This window comes from Mauremys reevesii, linkage group 2 (genome assembly GCF_016161935.1).
Source record: "Mauremys reevesii isolate NIE-2019 linkage group 2, ASM1616193v1, whole genome shotgun sequence".
Taxonomy (NCBI): domain Eukaryota; kingdom Metazoa; phylum Chordata; order Testudines; family Geoemydidae; genus Mauremys; species Mauremys reevesii.
In genome coordinates, this window is record NC_052624.1 from 148074873 (window position 1) to 148095776 (window position 20904).

At 39.5% G+C, this 20904-nt stretch overlaps 1 protein-coding gene across 1 annotated transcript; it reads right to left on the minus strand.

The window, feature by feature from the left end:
- Positions 1-936: 936 nt before the first annotated feature.
- On the minus strand, positions 937-20832 carry MOB1A (MOB kinase activator 1A). The gene is made up of 6 exons (XM_039523179.1): positions 20681-20832; positions 18089-18255; positions 16874-16967; positions 11264-11397; positions 7907-8070; positions 937-5686 (listed from the first exon to the last, which is right to left on the minus strand). Exons 1-6 carry the CDS (start codon positions 20692-20694, stop codon positions 5609-5611), a joined length of 651 nt encoding a protein of 216 aa, XP_039379113.1. The 5' UTR covers positions 20695-20832; the 3' UTR covers positions 937-5608.
- Between the last annotated feature and the right edge of the window lie 72 nt (positions 20833-20904).

Consider the following 20904-nt stretch of genomic DNA (forward strand, 5'->3'; position numbering starts at 1 on the left):
GCCTAACTCAGCCACCTCATGCAACAATTTTGAAAAATATCCCATCAAAAACACTTCTGTTCAACAGTAGCAGAGCCTCTACAGTGATAAGCTGCTGCAGAAGAGCTGAACTAAGTTTATACAATGGAAAAAACAAGTTTTCCACTGTAGTAAATACCAACTGAAATACTTTGCACAGCTGTAGCACATTTCCTGGGAGGATAGACACTGCTTCAAAGGTATTACCAACCCCTCTATGATCACTTTACATATTTGGGAAACAGAGAAAAGATTAAGTTGCCCAATCTCATGCAGGAAGCATAGGGTAAAGCCAGGAGTGGAACTCTACTAAATCTTGTGCCTGTCCTTAAAATGTTACTAGGAGCCAAAAGCAGTGATAAGCCTGCTGTTAGCACAGTCCAAACAATTTAAGTTAAAGTAGAGCAAATTGCCTTTAGATAGGGTCCTGGTTTTCCCTCTCGGTTGCTGCAATCAGAGGGGAGTTCATCATTCAGAAGAGAAGACAACAACTTCAGTTGTAAGTTTCTATAGCTGCAGGAATTTCCATTACTATTTCCTTGCTACAGATCTTTTGAAAATTTTACCCTTTCCCTGAAAGTGACTTTTGGGGGGGAGAGATAAAGCATGATCTGTTGTTTAAGGTGTTTCTGAAAAGATGCCTCACTTCATACTACTAGAAAGGAGATGGAACATTTCATACGTATATTTTATGTTGCATCAGCTTTCCAGAATGAACAGACATTGAATTCCCTGAACATTTAACTGTGGAGATGACAACTGCAAACAGAGGACATCATTGTTACAGTATAAAGAAAAAAAGAGTAAAAAGCAGTGAGCAAACACTATACAAAGCTATCGCCACAGTGCAGAGACTGATCATCACTTGTGCTTGTTATAAGCCAGTAGGTTAAAATCCCACCTGTTTAAACCAGAAAATCATTTGAATACCACATGCTTTATTATTTGATTGAATGGAAGTTACAAAAGTAGATACAAAATATTTTGTAAAAAGTACAATAAATTTACCTAAAAGTAACCAAAAAAAGCCCCAGGTAATTAAAAACTTTTATTATAACTATTAATGTAAAAATACTATAAAATTTTCATATTAAATTCATTGTTAATTTATGCAAATACGGGTTTTTTGCCATGGAGTAACTGTTTAGTCAAGTTGAAGGAAACATGCAGGAAAACACACGAGGCACAGCAGCAGTATTGAGTTGTAGTTAAAGTTTGTCCCTAACACTGAAAGTAGCAAAAGGTCTAAATACTGTAACCAGTTTTGATTCACAGCACCACTCGCCTGCAATGCAAGGTAAGATGTATCAGCATTGCCTGAACAAACTTCTGCCTACTTGAAACAGCTGCATGAAAGAACCTTGCAACCCTAGTCCATCCTGAGGAAGTGTGTGTATTGATATAAATATAAAAAACTTCAAAAGGTCAATCTATTACAGGATCTCTCAAACACTGTCAATTCTTCCTTTAACAAACAGAACAGCCTACCACTCTAAATGATTAATTTCCCTCTTGAATTCTTAAATTAACAGTGCAATTCAGAAAAATATCTAGAATCTGAACAGAGAAACCCAATAGTTTTGTCAGCAGTTAGTTGAAGCAGATCACTGGATGTTCAGCATTAATTGGATGCTTGCTGAGTTTCAAGTGAGATCCATCCACTAATCTGCCCCTCATCCCTGGCGTGACCAGTGCCTGCCTTGGACGAGGGCACAGATTTCAGCTAGGAACAAAATACAGTTTAAAGCTAACTAAAAAAAGTTCTTTTGTCTTAAAACAAATGAAGCCTTTCCTACCTTTCTCAATGATCACAGCAACGTTTCTTTATAATGGAAGCTTGAGTAATCGCCTATACTGAAATCTATTCATTGCAAGAAAGCTCAGAACAAATACATAAGCACTTAAGGTAAAACTAAATTATTGAAAAAGTTGCATTTGTGCAAGGCCAGGGCAAAAGCTTGCTCATTACAGATGCCAAGCAAAAACCACAAGTTTTATTCACAGTCCTATTATGAGGTTTTAAATATGAGCAACTTACATAAAAACATCTCAAGCAAACCCTAGAACAGTGTGGTTTTAAACTAAGGTTAATTTGTACAATTTTCGACAAATGCTGTAAACTTAAGTAGCTACTATCTGTCCATTTTGGGTTGGTGAAGCAGAATGATTTAAAAAAACAAACAAAACTTTTAGCCAGTTTTCCCTTACATGTAAAGGCCAGATTCTGCAGTGTGCTGCATGCTGTCCATTCTCATTTACTTCAATCAGAGCTCACTGGACCCTAGGTAAACCGAGCCTGAATGTTTTTGGAATTTGACTGATTCTAAAAACAACAACAAAAGGGACTGGCAGATTAAAAAGTGAATTCCTTCGAAGCCATTTCAACCACTGTAGTCCAATCAGTCTTCTATAAAAACATTCCTACCTTTGGACACAGCATGTCTTGATATTTCAGTCCCCAGAATGAGTTGGAAAAAAGACTTTCAATTTTGTAAACTGAGTCAGTTTGAAATCACAGCCAAAGTGTATGAGAGACAATACAATTTTACTTTTGTCCCCTATCGCATGTCCACACTTCAAAGTTAGTGACTACTGTACTTTTCAGAAGTTAATTATGATGTTCAAAGCAAGCACTAGTTTGTTCAGCATGTTTTGTTCTTAGCAGTGCTTGGTCAATGCATGTGCAGTGTGATAGCAGATAAATAACAGCTAAGCAAGAATACAAGTTGTGAAAAATACTGATAGAAAATAGTTTTGGCAATGTTTTACTTTATGGCATTGGCCTGTTCACTCAGGGACTCAAAGATAGGATGACAAATCAGCTGAAATGTGGCAAAAATGGTTTCAGCTTGGGAACAGGCTATATACGTATTTTGCAGAGATAATTCAGTGGGTCACTAGAGTTACAGATTTTAGACATCTGAGATTGAAAAGAGTCATCTTGTAAAAAAGCTACATACTTTTGAAATCTCCTAGTATAAACTAGTTGCTTTGACATGTAGGGTGAACAGTGGTATGGGTAAGCAAAAGCTGTATGGAAAGGAATCATCTCACACACTCTTCTATTTATGCAGGATTTCAACCCCGCAGATCCCTAGGCAGTCACGTGGGGCTCTCCCTCAGTGCTCTCCTGGACCAGTAGGCAGACTGCCATGACTGCTTGCCCATTTAGGAGCTTCACAATCCCTGAGAGTGGGGAGAATTACACAGCATGCAGTGGCTTTACTAGTGCTTTAAGCACCATTAATTTTACACATTTGAACTGCAGTTCACAGGTAATAGGCTTGAAAAGAGGGGAAAAAAAAGTGGTTGTGTAGAAAGAACAAAGGTGGTGAGGCGTGGCAGGGGGAATGGACCATCCCTTAGGGTGCTGACTTTCCCCTCTGCACAGCTTCAGCCCAGCTTTTTCTGGTGTTTCTCCCATGCACCATGTAGTAGGTTGGGCGGAAGAAGCATAGGGGACTAGATTATTTAAAAAGAAAAACGCTGGCTGCCCCCTACACCAGGAAGGGAAATTAAAAGCCAAAGCTACCTGAAAAGAAATATCGAGGTTTCAACACAACATTCCACCTATTATGGGTGGAACATGTCACCTGTCCTAGCTAGGACCCCTTCGTTTCCGAATTGCAACGTCTGCACTACAAGTTAACTTGGTTTCTAAGAGACTAGTATTTAATAATGTAAATCAATACTGTATTAAAACAAAATGACCTCCAAGCTCGAGACCTGTCAGCCACAGGTTTCTCTCCTGGAATGACACATGCCACAAGTAACATCAAAACAAAACAGGATGAAAACAACTCAGGATCAAGCCTTTAGAATGGAATGTTTTTTTAAGCAAAACACCATTAATGATACTCATGATGTCTCACAGTCCAGCAAAGAAACTAGCTATCTGCAGCTCAGATTTTTCACAATCAGATGGTGCTGGCGCGACTGTTTTAATTTGTCAAAATACAGTACTAACCCCATTAGATAATGGTGACACTTATTTAAAAAAAAAAAACTTCTGCAGTTCACATTGGGGTACATGCAGATTGTTTCTCTTGTAATTAAGCTTCCACACTCACGCTTTTGTGCCAGTCTTAAGTTTTTCATCTGGGTTTTTTTAGATGGGTTCTATTTTGCTTTATCTTAGTCACTTTTGGATCATAACTTCATGTCCATGCAACTCATGGCTAGTCTACTATTTTACTTAAGGCTCTAAGGCAAATTCAAAGTGCATCTAGATACAAACTTAAAACAAACTACTCTAAAATAAAATAAAAGCATTCATAAGGAATACACCAGTAGTTTTTCCTCCTATGTCTGATCCAGCATTTTAAAAAAAAGGTTTTGAAAGCCACACAAAGACTTTAAGTGAATTAAGTTACCTTTTTCCTTTTTTTTAAAAACCACAGACACATATGAATTTGAAATGGTATACACAAACAAAAATCCACAGGGCACACACATACATAATATGTGCGCAATTCAAAGTCATAACCAACTGAATACCAGATTGTTTTTTTAAATTGCTTTGGTTGCTGAAGCTACATATACCAACCTATACCTATTAACAGCCTAGTTCTATGAGATAAAAATGCATTGTGTTTTAAGTGTAAATTGCATCCATCATAAAATTTGCAAAAATAGTTCTATTTCCTACATAGAAAACAGTGGAATATCAAAGTTCATAACATAATGCACTTATCAGAAGTATTCAACAATTTTTATACTAGCAAACAGAGCTTTAAAATGGAATTTTGTTGAGCAACTAAACACTGGCTGGAATAAAACCCAAACCAAAATATTTGCATTTGCAATTTTGCAAACAATTTCTAGCCAAATATAGTAGCTACAGAATTCTTACCATCCGTTGTAATTACAACAGCCACATTTGTGGAAGTGTTTGAAAAATTAAGTGTTATGTGGCCAAATTTTTCCACAAATGTCCTGAAAGTGTTATGCATCAAAACTCCTGAAGGTGCACATGAATATTAGGTAAACATCTCCCCTATCCATGCATACAAATTTAGGGGGTTGTGCACAAAACCTCATATGCCCAAAACTGCAAGCTGAGTTGAGGTCTCAAAGTACTTATCCATCCAATTTCTAGAGCAGAAAGTGAATTCTGGAACTGCTAATGCAAACTATAATGATGTAGTTCTGCATAGAAAATTATGCAAAATTTCACTAATTTATATAGATTGACAAAATATGGTTCAGTTAGAAAATCATGACATTGCAGGGATTAATGCAATAATGAACCCCACCTTTCCAAGTAAAAGATCTGATAAAGTAGCTCTTAGAATTCATAGCTACTTTGCTCTGAAGACACTTTTGCTGAATTGCAGACCTTGGATTTTACATGAAATTTGACCTGGTACCTCTTTGCAATGAAGCCCCCCGCACCAGCTACTAAGATGGAAGAAGGGCAGTAACTGTGCTAGACTGGAAACCATCTGTTTTAGACCCGCTAGCTGTGGTATCTGGTTTCTCAGGGTTTGTGCCACTAAAGACAAAGTGGTAAAGAAATAGCTGCAGCTGGTATATGAAGCAAGAAAGAGTAACCATGTTTGAAAGCCGAAAGAATTCTTCCAGGGAAAATTTATCTGTCTTTGGATCCTAGCTTTTCAATTAGTTCCTGAAGAGGAGCCAACTCACGCCTGTCAATCAAGTTGAACTCCTGCAGGGGGAAGAGAGAAACACAAAAAAGGATCAATTTAAATAAAAATTGCAGTAGACAGAATAAGTGACATGCAACCTCTATTTAATTTAAAACTAAGGTAAAATAAAGAATTCCAGCATTTTACAACAAACAGCTTGATACAAGTGATTTTAAAATACTTAGTTTATTTGATAAATGCTAATTAATCCTCTCAAAGCCCAGTCTGGTTGATATTCTCTAAAGCTAGACTAAGTCCTCCCCCAACAAAACTGAAGTTCTGTGAAAACAACTACATTGACTAAACTTTACATTTTTCTGAGAAAATTGTTAAATACAAATTTTGATTTGAAATTAAACAAAAAGTTGGTTTTATTTTGATATTTTTAATTCAAAACTTTGGTAATTGTTTTTTAAATGCAATTGTTTTGTTTAATGTTTCCCATAGAAATAAAATAGGATTTTTTGACCAGGTTTTGTGTTATCCCCGTTTCACAGATTAGGAAATGAGGACACACAGAGATTGAGAAAGTAAATAAACAGTACGTGGTGAATTGGCAGCAGAAGCAGATGTGTGACCCATATCTCTAATGCCTTCAGCTTTAACAACAAGAGCAAAACATGACATGGCTTTGTCAAGTGCCATCTCAATCGATTACCTTTTTAATCACACTCAGCTAGCCATCTAATATTGGCAGCAGAAGTTTATCTGTTATGTGTCCATTGGAAACATTATCTAACTTTCATAGATTTCATAGGCTTCCAAGGCCAGAAGAACCATTGTGATCAGCTAGTCTGACCTCCTGTAGAACACAGGCCATTCAACCTCCCCAAAATAATTTCTAACGCTTATCTTTTAGAAAAAGACCCAAGCTTGATTTAAAAATGGTTAGTGATGGAGAATTCACCACAACCCTTGGTAAATTGTCCCAATCGTGAATTATTCTCAGTGTTAAAAATGTTAGCTTCAACTTTCTGCCATTGGATCGTGTTATACCTTTCTCTGCTAGATGGAAGAGCCCATTATTAAATATTTGTTCCCAGTGTAAGTACTTATCAACTATAATCAAGTCACCTCTTAACCTTCTCTTTGTTAAACTAAACAGATTGAAGCTCCTTGAGTCTATCACTATAAGGCATATTTTCTACCTTTTAATCATTCTCACAGCTCTTTTTTGAACTCTCCAATTTATCAACATCCTTCTTTAATTGTGGACTAAAAACTGGACATGGTTTTCCAGCAGCATTGCAGCAGTGCCAAACAGGAAGGTAAAAATCTGTATTTCTACTCGAGATCCCCGTTTATGCATCCAGGGATTGCATTAGCCCTTCGGGCTACAGCACCACACTGGGAGCATGTGTTCAGCTGACTATCCACCACAACTCCCCAATGTATTTCAGTCAGTTTCCCAGAATAGAGCCCCCTGTCGTCTAAGAAAGACAAGATGTATACATTTACATGTAGCCATATTACAATACATATAGTTTGCTTGCGCCCAGCTTACCAACCAATCCAGATCGCTCTGTATTAGTGACCTGTCCTCTTCATCATTTACCACTCTGCCAATTTTTATGTCATATGCAACCTTTGTCAGTGATGATTTTGTTTTCTTCAAGATCATTCATGAAAATGTTAAATAGTGTAGGGCCAAGAGCAGATCCCTGCAGCACCACACTAGAAACACACCTGCTCAATGAAGATTCCCCATTTACAATTATGTTTGGCAGTTTTTAACCCACTTCATGTGTGCCATGTTAATTTTATATCTTTTTAGGTACCAAGTCAAATGCCTTACAGAAGTCTAAGTATACTATGTCAATGCTATTGTCTGCACAAACCAAAGTGTCATTTCATAAAAAAAAAGTTAGTATGACACTATCTGCTTTCCATAAACCCCTGCTGATTGGTATTAATTATACTACCTTCATTTAATTCTTTATTAATTGAGTCCTGTATCAGATGCTCCATTGTTTTGCCTGGGATTGATGTCAGGCTGACAGGCCTCTAATTAGCCAGGTGATCGTGTTTACCCTTATTAAATATTGGCCCCTTAGCTTTCTTCCAGTCTTCTGGAACTTCCCCAGTGATCCCAGACTTATTGGAAAAAAATCAACATTTATGGAAACATCTGTTTTATATAAAACCTATGTTCTGGGTCAGATTTAACTTGATAGTGCCCCTTTAAATCTATCTGTAGAACAAGTCACTTTAGGACTCATAGCTCGTAATTTAAACCTTACCTGTACAAAGAAGATAAAGTGCTTAAAGGAGGTATTGAGATGGGCCTCCTCCTGGAGCTGCATCACAGAGTCAAAGTGCTGGTGGTAAATATGGGCATAGACCCTAAACAGCCGCTTCAATATAGTCTTTGCCACGGACATGAAGTTCTTAGGAAAAGGGACACCTGAAATGTGCAAAGATATGCCAAACATTTCGTAATCCAGTTTAATATATGAAAGCAGAAAGCCCAGCTGCAGAATGAAAATTTTCTGCCAAAGGGCACTAGACTTAATTAGAAACAATGAAACCCCAAGCTTCAGTAAGGGCACAACACTTGTAAAAATCTAGTCAATACACTTTTAATAAATTATGTAAGAAACTGAGATATAGAGCAAATAATCACTTATTCAAAGCATCACTCACATCCCATTTCCACAAACTACTGAGCATCCACAGTTCTCTTTGAAGTCAACAAGAACTAAGGGAACTCAGCACCTTTATAAAAAACCAGACCCTTTGCGCATATAGGCCCTGAATCAGCAAGGCACTTATGCATATGTCTAACTTTAAACATGCAGTCTCCCTGAGGTCAATCACGAGTGAAAGTGCTTGGCTGAATAGAGATGGGAAACCCATTGGCCACAGAGGCCCCAAGTCTAATAATCTAACATCTGTATTCTAATTCTTGGTCTGATATGGACTTCCTGTGTGACAGCAAGTCATTTAAATTATCACCCTAATCTGTAAAAGAGCGTTAACTCCCTTTTGGGGAGCTTCTTAGGCCCCAATCAAGCTTGTAGATAAACGTTTGCGGATCTGCACTACTATGGCAGTCCCATCGGAATTAACAGGACTCCTTATGGAAGTGAAGTAAAGCATGTGTGTACGTGTCTGCAGGACTGGGGCCTTAGCTATACTCCATAAGGGTTTTAAATTAATGGGACTAGTGCTCTTTAGTCACTTAGGTGCTTTCAAAAATCTCACCCTTAGAAACCTAATTATGGACTTTACAATTTTGGCCAGTATCCTAAAAACGTTCATCCTAATTGTGTTAACATATTGAAAGTCTAAATAACTCAAACTGAAGCAATTTTATTTTCAAGTCACAAAGATTTTATACCAGCCAGAGGAATTTTCAATAAAAATACTAATTTATTCCCTAATGCTGCACACACTTATGCACCATTTTAACATGAGCCATGCGTAATCCCACCAAAGTCAGTGCAGCTATTCATGTTACTATGGTACACATTTGCAGGATCAGGGCATTAACTATCAAAATTTTGATTTTTTTGACTAACAGTTTTATAATATTCAGACAAGATTCCCTACCGGTAATTACATAGAAAAACAAATTATAACATACTTCATTATACATTTTAACCTAAATTTGAAAAAGCACACATTTTCAAATTAGATTTACAAAGCCTCAACCTCATTTAAATTGATTACAAAAAACCAATTAAGTGACTTAAACGGATTAGTTAAGTCACTCTATACTTACCTTCAACAAACAAGTATTAGTAGACAGCAAAATAGGGGATCATAAGATACTGAAATGTTTACTGCTTTTTAGCAACACCTAAAATCTGCACATTGAATTAAATTCAGTGAGAGATTTGATTTATAAGGAAAAGTTAAGCATTTTAAACAGTGGTGGTCCATAGTTTGTTTTTCCCCTCTCCCATCCAGAGCAGGAAACACTTTCAAGTTTCTCTCTTTACTTGTATACTTAGGCTAAGTCTTCCCTGCAAAAAGGTGCATTTTTATGCTGTTAGCTTTCTTGATGCAAAATCCTACTGGAGACAATTCACAAGTAGTTTACACCCAGATGTAGTTAGTTGAGGTAAACCACAGATTGCAAGGCATGTACTGTATAATCTATGAAGCAGCATTAATTTTCAGTGAGGGTTGGGCACCTAATTGATCTTTGAGTGTTTGAAGTATTAAATTTTTAAATGATACCTTTTAACTATTCTACACAACATCATGTCTACCAACAAGAGAGCTTTTAGGATGCACTGCAAAGAACATTAAGAACTTTTGCTTATTTAAAAAAAAAAAAATCAAAATAAAGTCCATGCTGAGGACAAACACCTGGCAACAAATCTCATTTGAAAAGAGTTTTGAGTTATAAAGGACAATTTGTTCTTACTGGAGCTTACTTTCTTGGCCACATTATAGCCCCTAATCCTCACCAAGGGAGATTTCTATCTCTTAGAAGGTTTGAGCTAAGACTTCTCTGCTTATTTGGAGATGTGAACCTGACATACAGTAGCTTCAGTAAAGACACAGATTTCAGGTGAGAGTTTACTAGGGATGGTGTTAAATTCTAGCTCTAGTGCAGTGGTGGGCAACCCGCGGCCCGTCAAGGTAATCAGCTGGCAGGCCACGAGACTGTTTGTTTACATTGACCGTCTGCAGCTCCCAGTGGCCGCAGTTTGCCGTTCCCAGTGGATTAGCCTGATGGGCCTCGTGTGGCCTCCTGGCTGCACTTTTCCCGCCACTGTTCTAGTGATTATGGGATCAGAATCTACCCCACTATCAGGACAGCAAGTTTGTCACAGTGGGGAAAAAGGTCACAGATACCAAGACTTTCCCATGCGTCCATGACCTGTCTGTGTGTCCAGGATTTCAATAAACTCACCCTGCAGCAGCGACTGCTGTGGCTCTTGGCCCATGGGGCTGGGCCTGATTTCCGGCTCTGGGCATTGCAACCTGGCACACGGGGTCACAATGCTGCTCAGGTTTGGCCCAGCTTCCCCTCCACCATGCCGAGTGGGTGGCCAGGCCAAATTTGAGTTAGTGGTGTTGTGACCTGGTGCATGGCGTTGCAATGGTTCTCAGGTTTGGCCCAGCTGCTCCTGCATCATTATAAGGATGGGGCACCCACACTAAAACTGAGCAGTGCTATGACTCCATGCACCAGGCAGCGCCTGGAGTGGGGAGTGGGGTCCAACCCCAAAGGACAAGAGCTACCCCTACAAGGTGAGCACGGGGCAGGCTTGATCTCCAGCGCCTGCACCTCTCCACCCCACCTCCTTATTTGTCACAAAACCCAACTTTTACTAAATGTACCGTAACTACTCTGATTTTTTTTTAAATGCTGTGACAAATCTGCAGCTCTACCCATGACATATCCACACAGGAAGGACTGGATGACATGATTTGAAAAGAGAAAGCCTGGATTCCAAACTTCAGACTAGATGAATTTTTATACCAGTATTATCCAGTTAAAAATAGGATATAACAAGGGAAATACTCCAACAACCAGTAACTGCCACTATAGCTTCTCTCTAATGCAGCTAAGTAAGTTTACAGCCCTCATCACCACAGTATTACCCTGCCTAGTGCATGAATGTCAGGATTTCACTTACCAATCTTTGAAGGAAAGAGGGTTTCATCATCCAGCTGGTCCTGAACCCATGTCATCAAATAATCAATGTACTTCGGAGCTGAACATTTAATTGGTTTCTTTATATTGGTACCATCTGCCCAGTGGTATTCATACCTGTGGAAAAACACAAGGTTTCTTTAACCAAAGAGAAACAATTTTTAAAAGGAGAACTTTTCCAGACACTTCTTTATTAGACATAGGCTCTCCCTGTTTTACTTGTTAAACAATGGCAGTGCAAACACATTTTTTTAGCTGAAGAATGATTAAAAAAGGGGCTTGATCAGAACCCAACCAGGAAATTGGAATTTCAGGTTCCGGCTTAAACCAGATTCCATGTCATTTTTACACACAATTGTGTTAGTCTCTTTTCCTTATGGTTTAGAGTCTCCACTTCCTATTGTTTCCACAAAGTGTACAACATGGCGATTGGACAACTGAGGAGAGCTGACCACAGCTCCCTTTAGAGCCAATGAATAATGCTCCTTGAGCAGCCATGAGATGTACTAGAGAGGTCCCATTTTCCCCTTCCAAAGTTTAAGTGAACTGACTCTCCCTTGTCCTACTTGCCCTGGAGTGAAGGGTCTGGGCCAGAAGCCACTGCAATGCAATAAAGATGGTTTTCTTTATAATCTATTGGGAAAGCAAAGTCAATGAAGCTACATCAAATTTATGTCAGATGAGGATCTGGCCCTATATCTTTGATCTTTAATGTAATTACATTTAACATCATTGAGGGGAGAAAGAGGCCAAGAGAAACCCACCACAGCAGCATTTAACTTCAAAAAGGGGAACTACACAAAAACGAGGAAGCTAATTAAAAGGAGCAGTCACAAGGGGGAAATGCCTGCAAACTGCATGGAGATTCTTTAAAAATACCATAAAAGAGGCTCAAACTAAATATATACTCAAATAAAAGAAAACAGTAAGAGGACCAAAAAAATGCCACTCTGGCTAAGCTAAATGACAGAGTAAAAGAGGCAATTAGAGGCCTTTTAAAAATTGGAAGTTGAATCCTAGCGAGGAAAATAGAAAGGACTGGGATCTACAAAATAATGAGTGGTGTCAAGAAAGTGAATTGAGAAGTGTTATTTACTCTGTCACATAACACAAAAACCAAGAGTCACCCAATGAAATGAATAGGCAGCAGATTTAACACAAACGTAAGGAATTACTTCTTCGCAAAACGTACAATCTGTGGAACTTGTTACGATGGGACACTGTGAAGGCCAACAGCATAATTGGGTTCAAAAAAGATTAGATGAGTTTATGGATAAGTCCATCAATAGTTATTAGCCAAGTTGGTCAGGAATGCAACCCCATGCTCCACATGTCTCTAAGCCTCCAACTGCTAGAAGCTAGGATTGGATGGACAAGGAATGAATCGCTCAGAACTGCCCTGTTCTTTGTGAAGCACCTGGCCCTGGCCACTGTCAGAGACAGGATACTGGGCTAGATGGACCATTGGTCTGACCCAGTGTGACCATTTTTATGTTCTTATGCGCCTCATTTCTGACATTTTAAACTCTTAACCATGCCACAGAACAAACTTAATTTTGTAATAAAATTAAACAAAAATCACTAAAGCGAGAGTGCTAGTGAATTTATTAGTGTTCATGCAACTTATGTTTCTTACACTCTGTGGGAGTGTACTTCAGAGTACACTGTGCACCAGGCAGTGCACGAAGTGTGAAATTAGAGGCGCTAAGACCCAGCTGTCCTGGCAGTCTTTCTAATGAGCCATAGTGCTTTTCATTTCAAAGCGTGCACTCTGGACACACTGCATTCTGGGATGAATAACCCATAGCACAGGAAGCTTAAAATTTGAAGTGCCATGTCCCACCTTCCAGGCCCCCTCTAATACTAGGCAAAATTCAGAGATAATGAAAAGTTATGTTGGTGGGATTTATACATTGAGAAGCTAGGAGGGGAGTGTGTAAGATTGTCTAATATAAAACATTCTGTTGGTTGCTTTTCCTAATACATGCTGAATGGGCAGAAGGAATGGGTGTAAGTCAATGATCACAAACATTATCAATAAACTCACATCACCAACTCTGAATCTGGCCTGCCACTGGTAGGAGGGAAGGGAAGAAGGCAACCAGAAGGACTGGTTCAGTACGCACAGCTGCCAGGCTGCAGGAGGGTCCAGAGGATCAAAGTCTCTATGTGAATATCCAAAAATGGTGTGTATCCATAATTGCGCTATGTGTGCCCTTAAATCGGGAAGGAAAATACTATGCATGTGCTATTTATACAAGCTTCTTTATTTGTTACATTTTTCCAAAACTTGGCAAAATGAAGAGTGAATCTTTTCTGTGGCTGAGAGATGTGCTAAATTTTAAACCAAAACCATTTGAGTTATTCCAACATGCTAAAAAAAGCACATTTGAAAAATGCCTTAATTGTAGTTTTCATCAATGTTCTCATGCTCAGCCTAGCTGATTGTCTTCCAAGTTCCCTTTTACCATTCCTTCTACCCAACCCCAAATTACATGCAAAAAAATCATTTGGGACTGGAAAAAAGATGAAAATTTTAGTCAAAAAGGCATTTGGGGAGGAACTAAAGATACATGTGAAAATCACAATTAGAAGGCACTGTATTATATGTACTATATTCCTCATTAAACGGGCATCCATGAGAATGAAGAAAGCTCAGCTCCGACCAGACTCGGTAGCAAGCAGTAGCCAGCAAGCTGAGCCAGAGCAAGAAGATGAGCTGACCAAACCATATATATATGATTACTGGTTGTAGGAGAAGGAAAGAAGTTGTAAGTTTGGCATGTTATCCTGCAGTTACCAAGCAGAATCTGACCACAACTGTTGAATGCTAGAGATGGAAGGAAAAAACAGAGTCATGAGTATAGCTCATTAGGATTTAGCCAGTATTACAAAAACATCTATTTGGGGTCTGATTGTACAAGCTCTTTGTGCTAGTCTCCCATAGACTACAGTGAGAATTTGGCTCACTTGAAGGCTTGCAAGGACCTATACGATTCACAAGCGAACTGGTATTCTATAAACATTTATGATGGAATATTTATTTTTTAAGTCCTATTACAATATACCTAGGGCTGAATACTGAAACCTTTATATATGCAAGTATAAAGTATGACAAATTCCATTAAAGTCAAGTGGACTACTATTCAGGAAAAGCATATGCAGGAAAATTGATGGGTTTTTTTGCCAAATGCTTTAGGATCATTTGTTAATGTTACTTAAAACTTTCAGGCCCTGATCCTGCACCGAACACCATACAACAGACCTCTAGAACCGCTTGAAGTCAACAGGATGACTAATGCTTAAAGTTGAACACATGGCTAATTGTTTGAGGAATCAGAGCCTTTGAGTGTAAGCTCATTAGAGCAGGGACTGTTCCTTTATCTGTGTTTGTACAGTGCCTCACACAAGAGTCCAAATCTAGACTGAGGCCTTTGGTGCTACCACAACAGAAGTGTTTTAATTCAGATCGTCAGTTACTTTGTAATGAGTGAAATTTAATAATTTTGATCCTGAAGAAAGTGACCTATATATATTTAAAAAAAAAAGAAAAGTTCCTTTAAAAAGTTAAAGCAGGCAACTAGAGTCCAATTTTAAAAATTGTTTTCAGGGAACGTTGAGGAAACTAGATTGAGGAATTATATGCAGTACCTACTGCTGCTAACATCCTTTTGCTGAGCATGAACCATATGCCCCTCCATTGGCTTCCAGTAAGGAGAGCAAAGGCAATTCAAGCTCTGAAGACATCAGCAAGACTGTACATCTGCAATCCTAAGTCTGAGGCTGATGCACAGGGTTTTGTGATCTAAGTAACTTCACAGGACCACCCAAACTTTTCTGTAGGAATAGACAGTAGGTCTCCAAGAAAGCAATCGGAGTTCTGCAGTGTCACACAGCAAACTTGGAAGAACTGCATACTTTACTCAAATGAAGTTTCTTTCTCGCTAACAAACCCCAACCGTCACAAACTAAAAGCAGACATCAAATGTTCCAGTTCAAACAGGAAGTGCTGAAAGGAAATCACACCAAATATAGAAACAGGAACTTTCTAACCTAAAACTTTCAAGCCTAGATACTACCAGTTAGCAAATAAAATAAAATAATAGGACAGGGTTTTACATTGAACATAATGGATACTGCATGTCAGCCGGACTCCTTTTTACTGAGTCACAGTTGTAAACTTTCATTAGTCTTTGCTGACTATAGTAAACGAAAATCTTCTACACCTCAGGAAGAACTGCCACAATCAGAATACCTAGCTGTGGCATATGCCACTATGCCCTAATCTAGTGAAACTGCTGGAAGAAAAAAAACTGTAGTGAAACTTGTGTTTCTTTCTGCCCTGAAAGAGATGCTTTATATGTGCTACCTGCCATATTACACATCTGAATATGAGACAACTCCCATGTACCTTCAAACCCATCATGTACTTCCCTCTACCCCCAAGACATCAGACCTACTGCCTCCAACACTTTGCCACATGAGCATATCCCTTCCCACCACAAGATATATATGAGCCTTCCTTTGAGATGACTAGACCCTTTTCACAGAACAACTGGCACTATTAGGTTGCCCCAGTAGATAACACATCTGATCTTGTGCTGCTAAAAACAACAATGCTTTATGAGTGCACGGAAAGTTTTTGTGGACATGTGTGAAGCTACAAAACAAGAGTCCATTACAGCTGCAAGAATTCAGAACACTGTGTATACTTGGCATGGAGAACACAACCTACACCACATTTTACAAAAGTCCAAATAAAGCAAAGAGCTTTTATAAGATCAGCATTGGGCTCAATCTATTAATGTTTGTGACAACAAAGCAAGTAGTCTATTATATTGCTGAGTTTCTCATAGATGTTTTGTACTCTTCTGAAAGAAGCCTGGAGTTCCTGTGAGGCTCTCCTTCCTGTTTTGAACCAGTATAATCAGCTTCCCCTATTTCCAGCCATCCATCTCTGCTGGGTGAAGTCACTGGAAAGAATTTATGACTTTTTCTACTCCTATGTACAGAGCCTAGATGCTGTGGGTGGGTGTTAATGAAGTGAAAACAATTATTTTTAGTTTTGAAAATCAGCATAAGTGGTCTGAGTAAATTCTTCACACACGTGAATAATCTAAAAAAAGATTCTTGATCAATAAATTAATATGCAGCTCTGTAACTTAACTGAGGTGCTTTAAAACAAAATGTTTTCTTGAAAAAAAGGTTTCACTGAATCAATACATTTGGACCATTAATATGACAGGAATCTATGTGATCTTCAGACCAATAGAGATAATGTTGTGACCCATCCTTCACTCCTGTGTAAGTATACAGTATTAAAGACACCAGATTGGACCAATGATATCTCAGTCCAACATTCTCCCTCTGACAGCGCCAGTACCTGATAGCTCACAGGAATGCAAAGTTCCCCAAAATGCACCCTGTCAATTTTGCAGTGCTGTATGTGGGGGGATAGGAAATAATTCATGGGAGCATGACAATAAGACTATAAAACACCAAATGATTATCTGTTCTTTTCCCATTAATGTTGCATATTTATTTATATTTGTGTTTATACATTATGGCTGGTATACTGCCATGAGTTTCCTACCTTGGTCCAGCAGACATCACTGGACAGCTTGCTTCCGTGCAGAATTCTGTGATGGTCCCATATAACATATTGATCTGATTGAAGAAATCCACAGCTGCAAAGACAACACATCAACTTTAAGTGTACATGGAATCGAAATATTGATGTTATCTTCTCTGGTGGATTATCTGGTCAGATGGAAATACCATCGTCACTAGTGTGAACACAACACATCATTTAGAGAGAAAAGTGGTTTTCATTCTGTATTGCACCACACTGCCAGTAACAACCTTCTCAGAGTGAAGATTTCTATTTTCTAGCCATTTTGATGTGATACTTTTTTTTTATTAGAACACCATAATCCTATTTCACTAAAATATTTAAGTCTAGTGTGCAGTTTCTCTTGGTTGAATTCAATCTTTTGGGAAAGCCATGTAGTGACTGCCAAGCTCAAAACCTTAGAGTGCTGAAAACCAATGTCTTAACATCTGAAAACAGACTCCCCAGCTTCCAAACAATACAGGACATCAGCATCAAACTGTAAGTGTAGTGGTAAAATATCACACACTAAAATCATGCCAAAATGACTGTCAAAGTCTTTAGTTTAAAGACCAGTGCAAACATTTTCAGGATCAGTAATCTTTTTCTTAAAAAAAAAAAAAATAAAAAAATCCCAATCCTTGCATTGATTATTACTCCATTAGTAAAACAAGGGTTTTACAATGTGTTCCTTACAATTTAAGACAGACACTTCCAGATCAAAGGTAGCCTGCATATCATTTTCTTGTTTTACATAGTTTGAGAACAGCCACTTAAGTTTCCTAGAATATATTAATATAGATTAGACTAAACCTGGAAACCCTTTTAAAAAGGGGAAATCTAGTTTAAATTGTTTCATTGTTGTCCAGCTAGGAATTGAAACTCATTGTGTTGCCAGTGAATTAGTCAAGATAGGAGTTTTATTGCAGTTGAACAACAAGCTTATTTAAACTGCAATTAAATAAAAATCAATCCACATGTATTAATAGTTTTTAATGATCAAACTTGACCCAGTGTTCATATTATGTACAAAAGATACTATGCCACTGACTGTAGATAAAGATAAAATCCCACTGACCGTAGATAAATCTAAAAATGGAGTATCCAATTCAATATTTGTAAGTGTGAAAAGATGCTTTAAAATACACACACAGTTTTCTCAAGTATGCAGGCCAATTATTTTTTCTAAGGACTTACTGTTAACTGCAATCCATTCATTGAGGTCCTCTCCTTCTGGCAACATAACTGCTTGTCTAAGGTTACCACTTCCCAAGGTTGCTTCTGCATGTTTCAAAAGCTCGTACTGATGGGAGCCTTCAGGAATATTCTTCTTGGGTTTGAATGTTTTAGAGGACCGACTGCCACTGATAGAACAGAAATGGATTTTCAATTATGTTGTCAATAGTAGTTCTACATTTCAAACTGGAACTTTTAATTCCAATTACTATATATTCTCATCTTTTATTAAACATCTAATGGAACATTTATCTGTGTACCATACTAGCCTTGCTGAATTCTGCTTGCTCCTGGCAAGTGACATTATGTTTTTTTATTATCTTTCTGGTAAAAGAGCAGGGTGAGCAGATTTTGTGCCTGGGCTGAGAAGTTTTCATGACAAGACCATACCATACCACCACATGACATGAATTACTGCAAGAAACACTGAACAGAATGTAGTCGATATTTAACCAATTAGATTTAATTTCAAGTTTGGGGCCTGACCATGAAACGCTTAAGATTGTAGTCCTTAGACATGAAAATAGGTCAGTCAGACTACTCATGTGAGTGAGGATTATAGGATGTTGCCCCATGCAATTATTTACATCAGTCAACTCATTGGCAATGTGTTTAAAGTGTGACTGAATATTTTGCATAGCATTTTTTTCTTTTACTTTTATAGTACCTTTCAGCCAAGGAATCCAGAGTCCGTTACCAACAATTTAATCTCACAACACCTTGTGAGGCAGGTAAATATCCTTCCCATTTTACAAATAGGGAAACTGAGGAACAGATAGGTTAATGCACGTCCAAGGTCATATATCAAATCAGTGGTCAAAGTCAGAATTAGAACCTAAGAGTCCTGACCCATTTTAGCCAGTCCTCCTCTAATAGCAACTATTTCATGTGATACGTTCACCAGCACGACAGATTTGCTGATGGAGAAATAAACCCAAATAACTATTTTCTATAATTATCTACAGAATCACACCTCATTGAGCATATGCAAAAAATACAAGTGTTGTTACAGACCATACTGCAAAAAAACCCAACACAATAATCATACAGGAATCCTTTACCTAGGATTAAAGGCTATAGTGATCACCCTAACTACCAGCATAGTTACCCTACTTTCCAGCCTTTTTTTAAACAATTATGAACATCACCTTCAAAAGACCAGTGTGCTGTTCGGCAGAAATGGCAGTAATTCGTTGTTAAAACCTATATTTTCCTGGACATACATAGGATGATCCAGACTACCAGCCAATTACACTTTTGGCCTGGATACTGGGAGCTTGTCTCATATTGAATAGTACTTATGAGAACAGTCCCATTGAAATCAATGAATCTATTTGTGCACATTAGTCAACCAAGGTAAGAGTTGCAGAATCAGATTATTTGTGAGCAGAAAGAACAAAGAAAAAAAATATTTGTATTTAATTATAAAACCAGGTTCTTCTGACAAATAGCACCTATGACAATGGAGTCCAGATCCTGAGCGGGGCTATTATAATACAAACAACAAGTAGCAGTAATAATAATAAGTGGCAACTTAGGGGGCCATGTACACAAGTAGCCAGAAAAATCAGGTTATCAGAATGTAAAGTGGTGAATCCAGATATCCTTAAACAGCAATAGCCACTTGCCTTTGTTGACCATGAACAGGGGGCTAATGCTTCTCTTGATTACACCAGTGATTTACACCAGTGCAAGTGACAGGAGAATCAGGCCCGAAGTTTTACCGTTAACCCTTTGGTGGAAATAAACACACTAGTTTGGTGCACATGCTTTGGTATTACCAGCAATACATTGGTAAATCAAGCTCATTTGGCTCATATGCGTGTGGTACTGGCTGCCTGGTACAGCCTGAGTCAACAGCGAGATGTTAACTGTGCAGATTCTGGACTCAGAGGAGTTCATGCTGAACATGACAGAGGCCTCTGCCTTGAGCACATCAAGTTTTCAAACCATGCCAGCGTTACCCACACACCGTGTGGTGGTGTGTCCATCGAGTGTCACCGAGACCACTTAGAAAGAGATGAATGAGTTTGCTCTACAGCCTTAGCTAACAGCCAGTTGGCTTTTAGCTCATGCAGGAGAGGCTCATGCACTAAGCTCCAGAGGTCCCTCTTATGACCAGGGTCTGCACCAGCATCTCCCCTAGAGCAGCCTGGTCAAACCCGGAGTGTGGAGGACACCTACCCGGTGCCAAAGGTCACAGCCCGGTTCCTTCCACCCGGGTTTTGGGCTGGATTCCGCAACCCTCCTCTCCTCCCTCCCTACTCACACATGGCACCTGCTCCACACCCAGGGTCTGCAACCCCCCCCAGCCCCCGCGGCTCAGGGATTCCCTCCCCCACAGGCGGAGAGCCACCGACACCCCCCGCCCCGTGCCTCCCTCCCATGCCAAGGGCCACCAATCCCACCTCCCCCCCGATCCCACGGGCTGCAGATCCCGCCCCCCAGTTCTCCCCCCCCCAACCTCTTCACGGGTCCCCCCCGCCTAGCGACCATCCCCCCCCGCCCCGGGCCGCCGCGCCCCCCTCCCGCCCCGGGCCCCCGGCCACGCACAAGAGGAAGCTCATCTTCGGCCCGCGGAAGGGGGAGGGGGGTCCCGGCGGGGGGAGGGGAGGCGCCGCTGGCTGCGTCCGGCCCTGAGCTGCGCAGCGAGAGCGAGCGTCCAACCGACTCCCCTCCGCGAAAGCCGGTCCGGGCGGGGCCGCGCAGCATCTCGCGAGAGGAGAGCCCTGCCCCGCCCCTTCCCCGGGCAAGGAGAGGGGCGGGGCGGAGAGGAA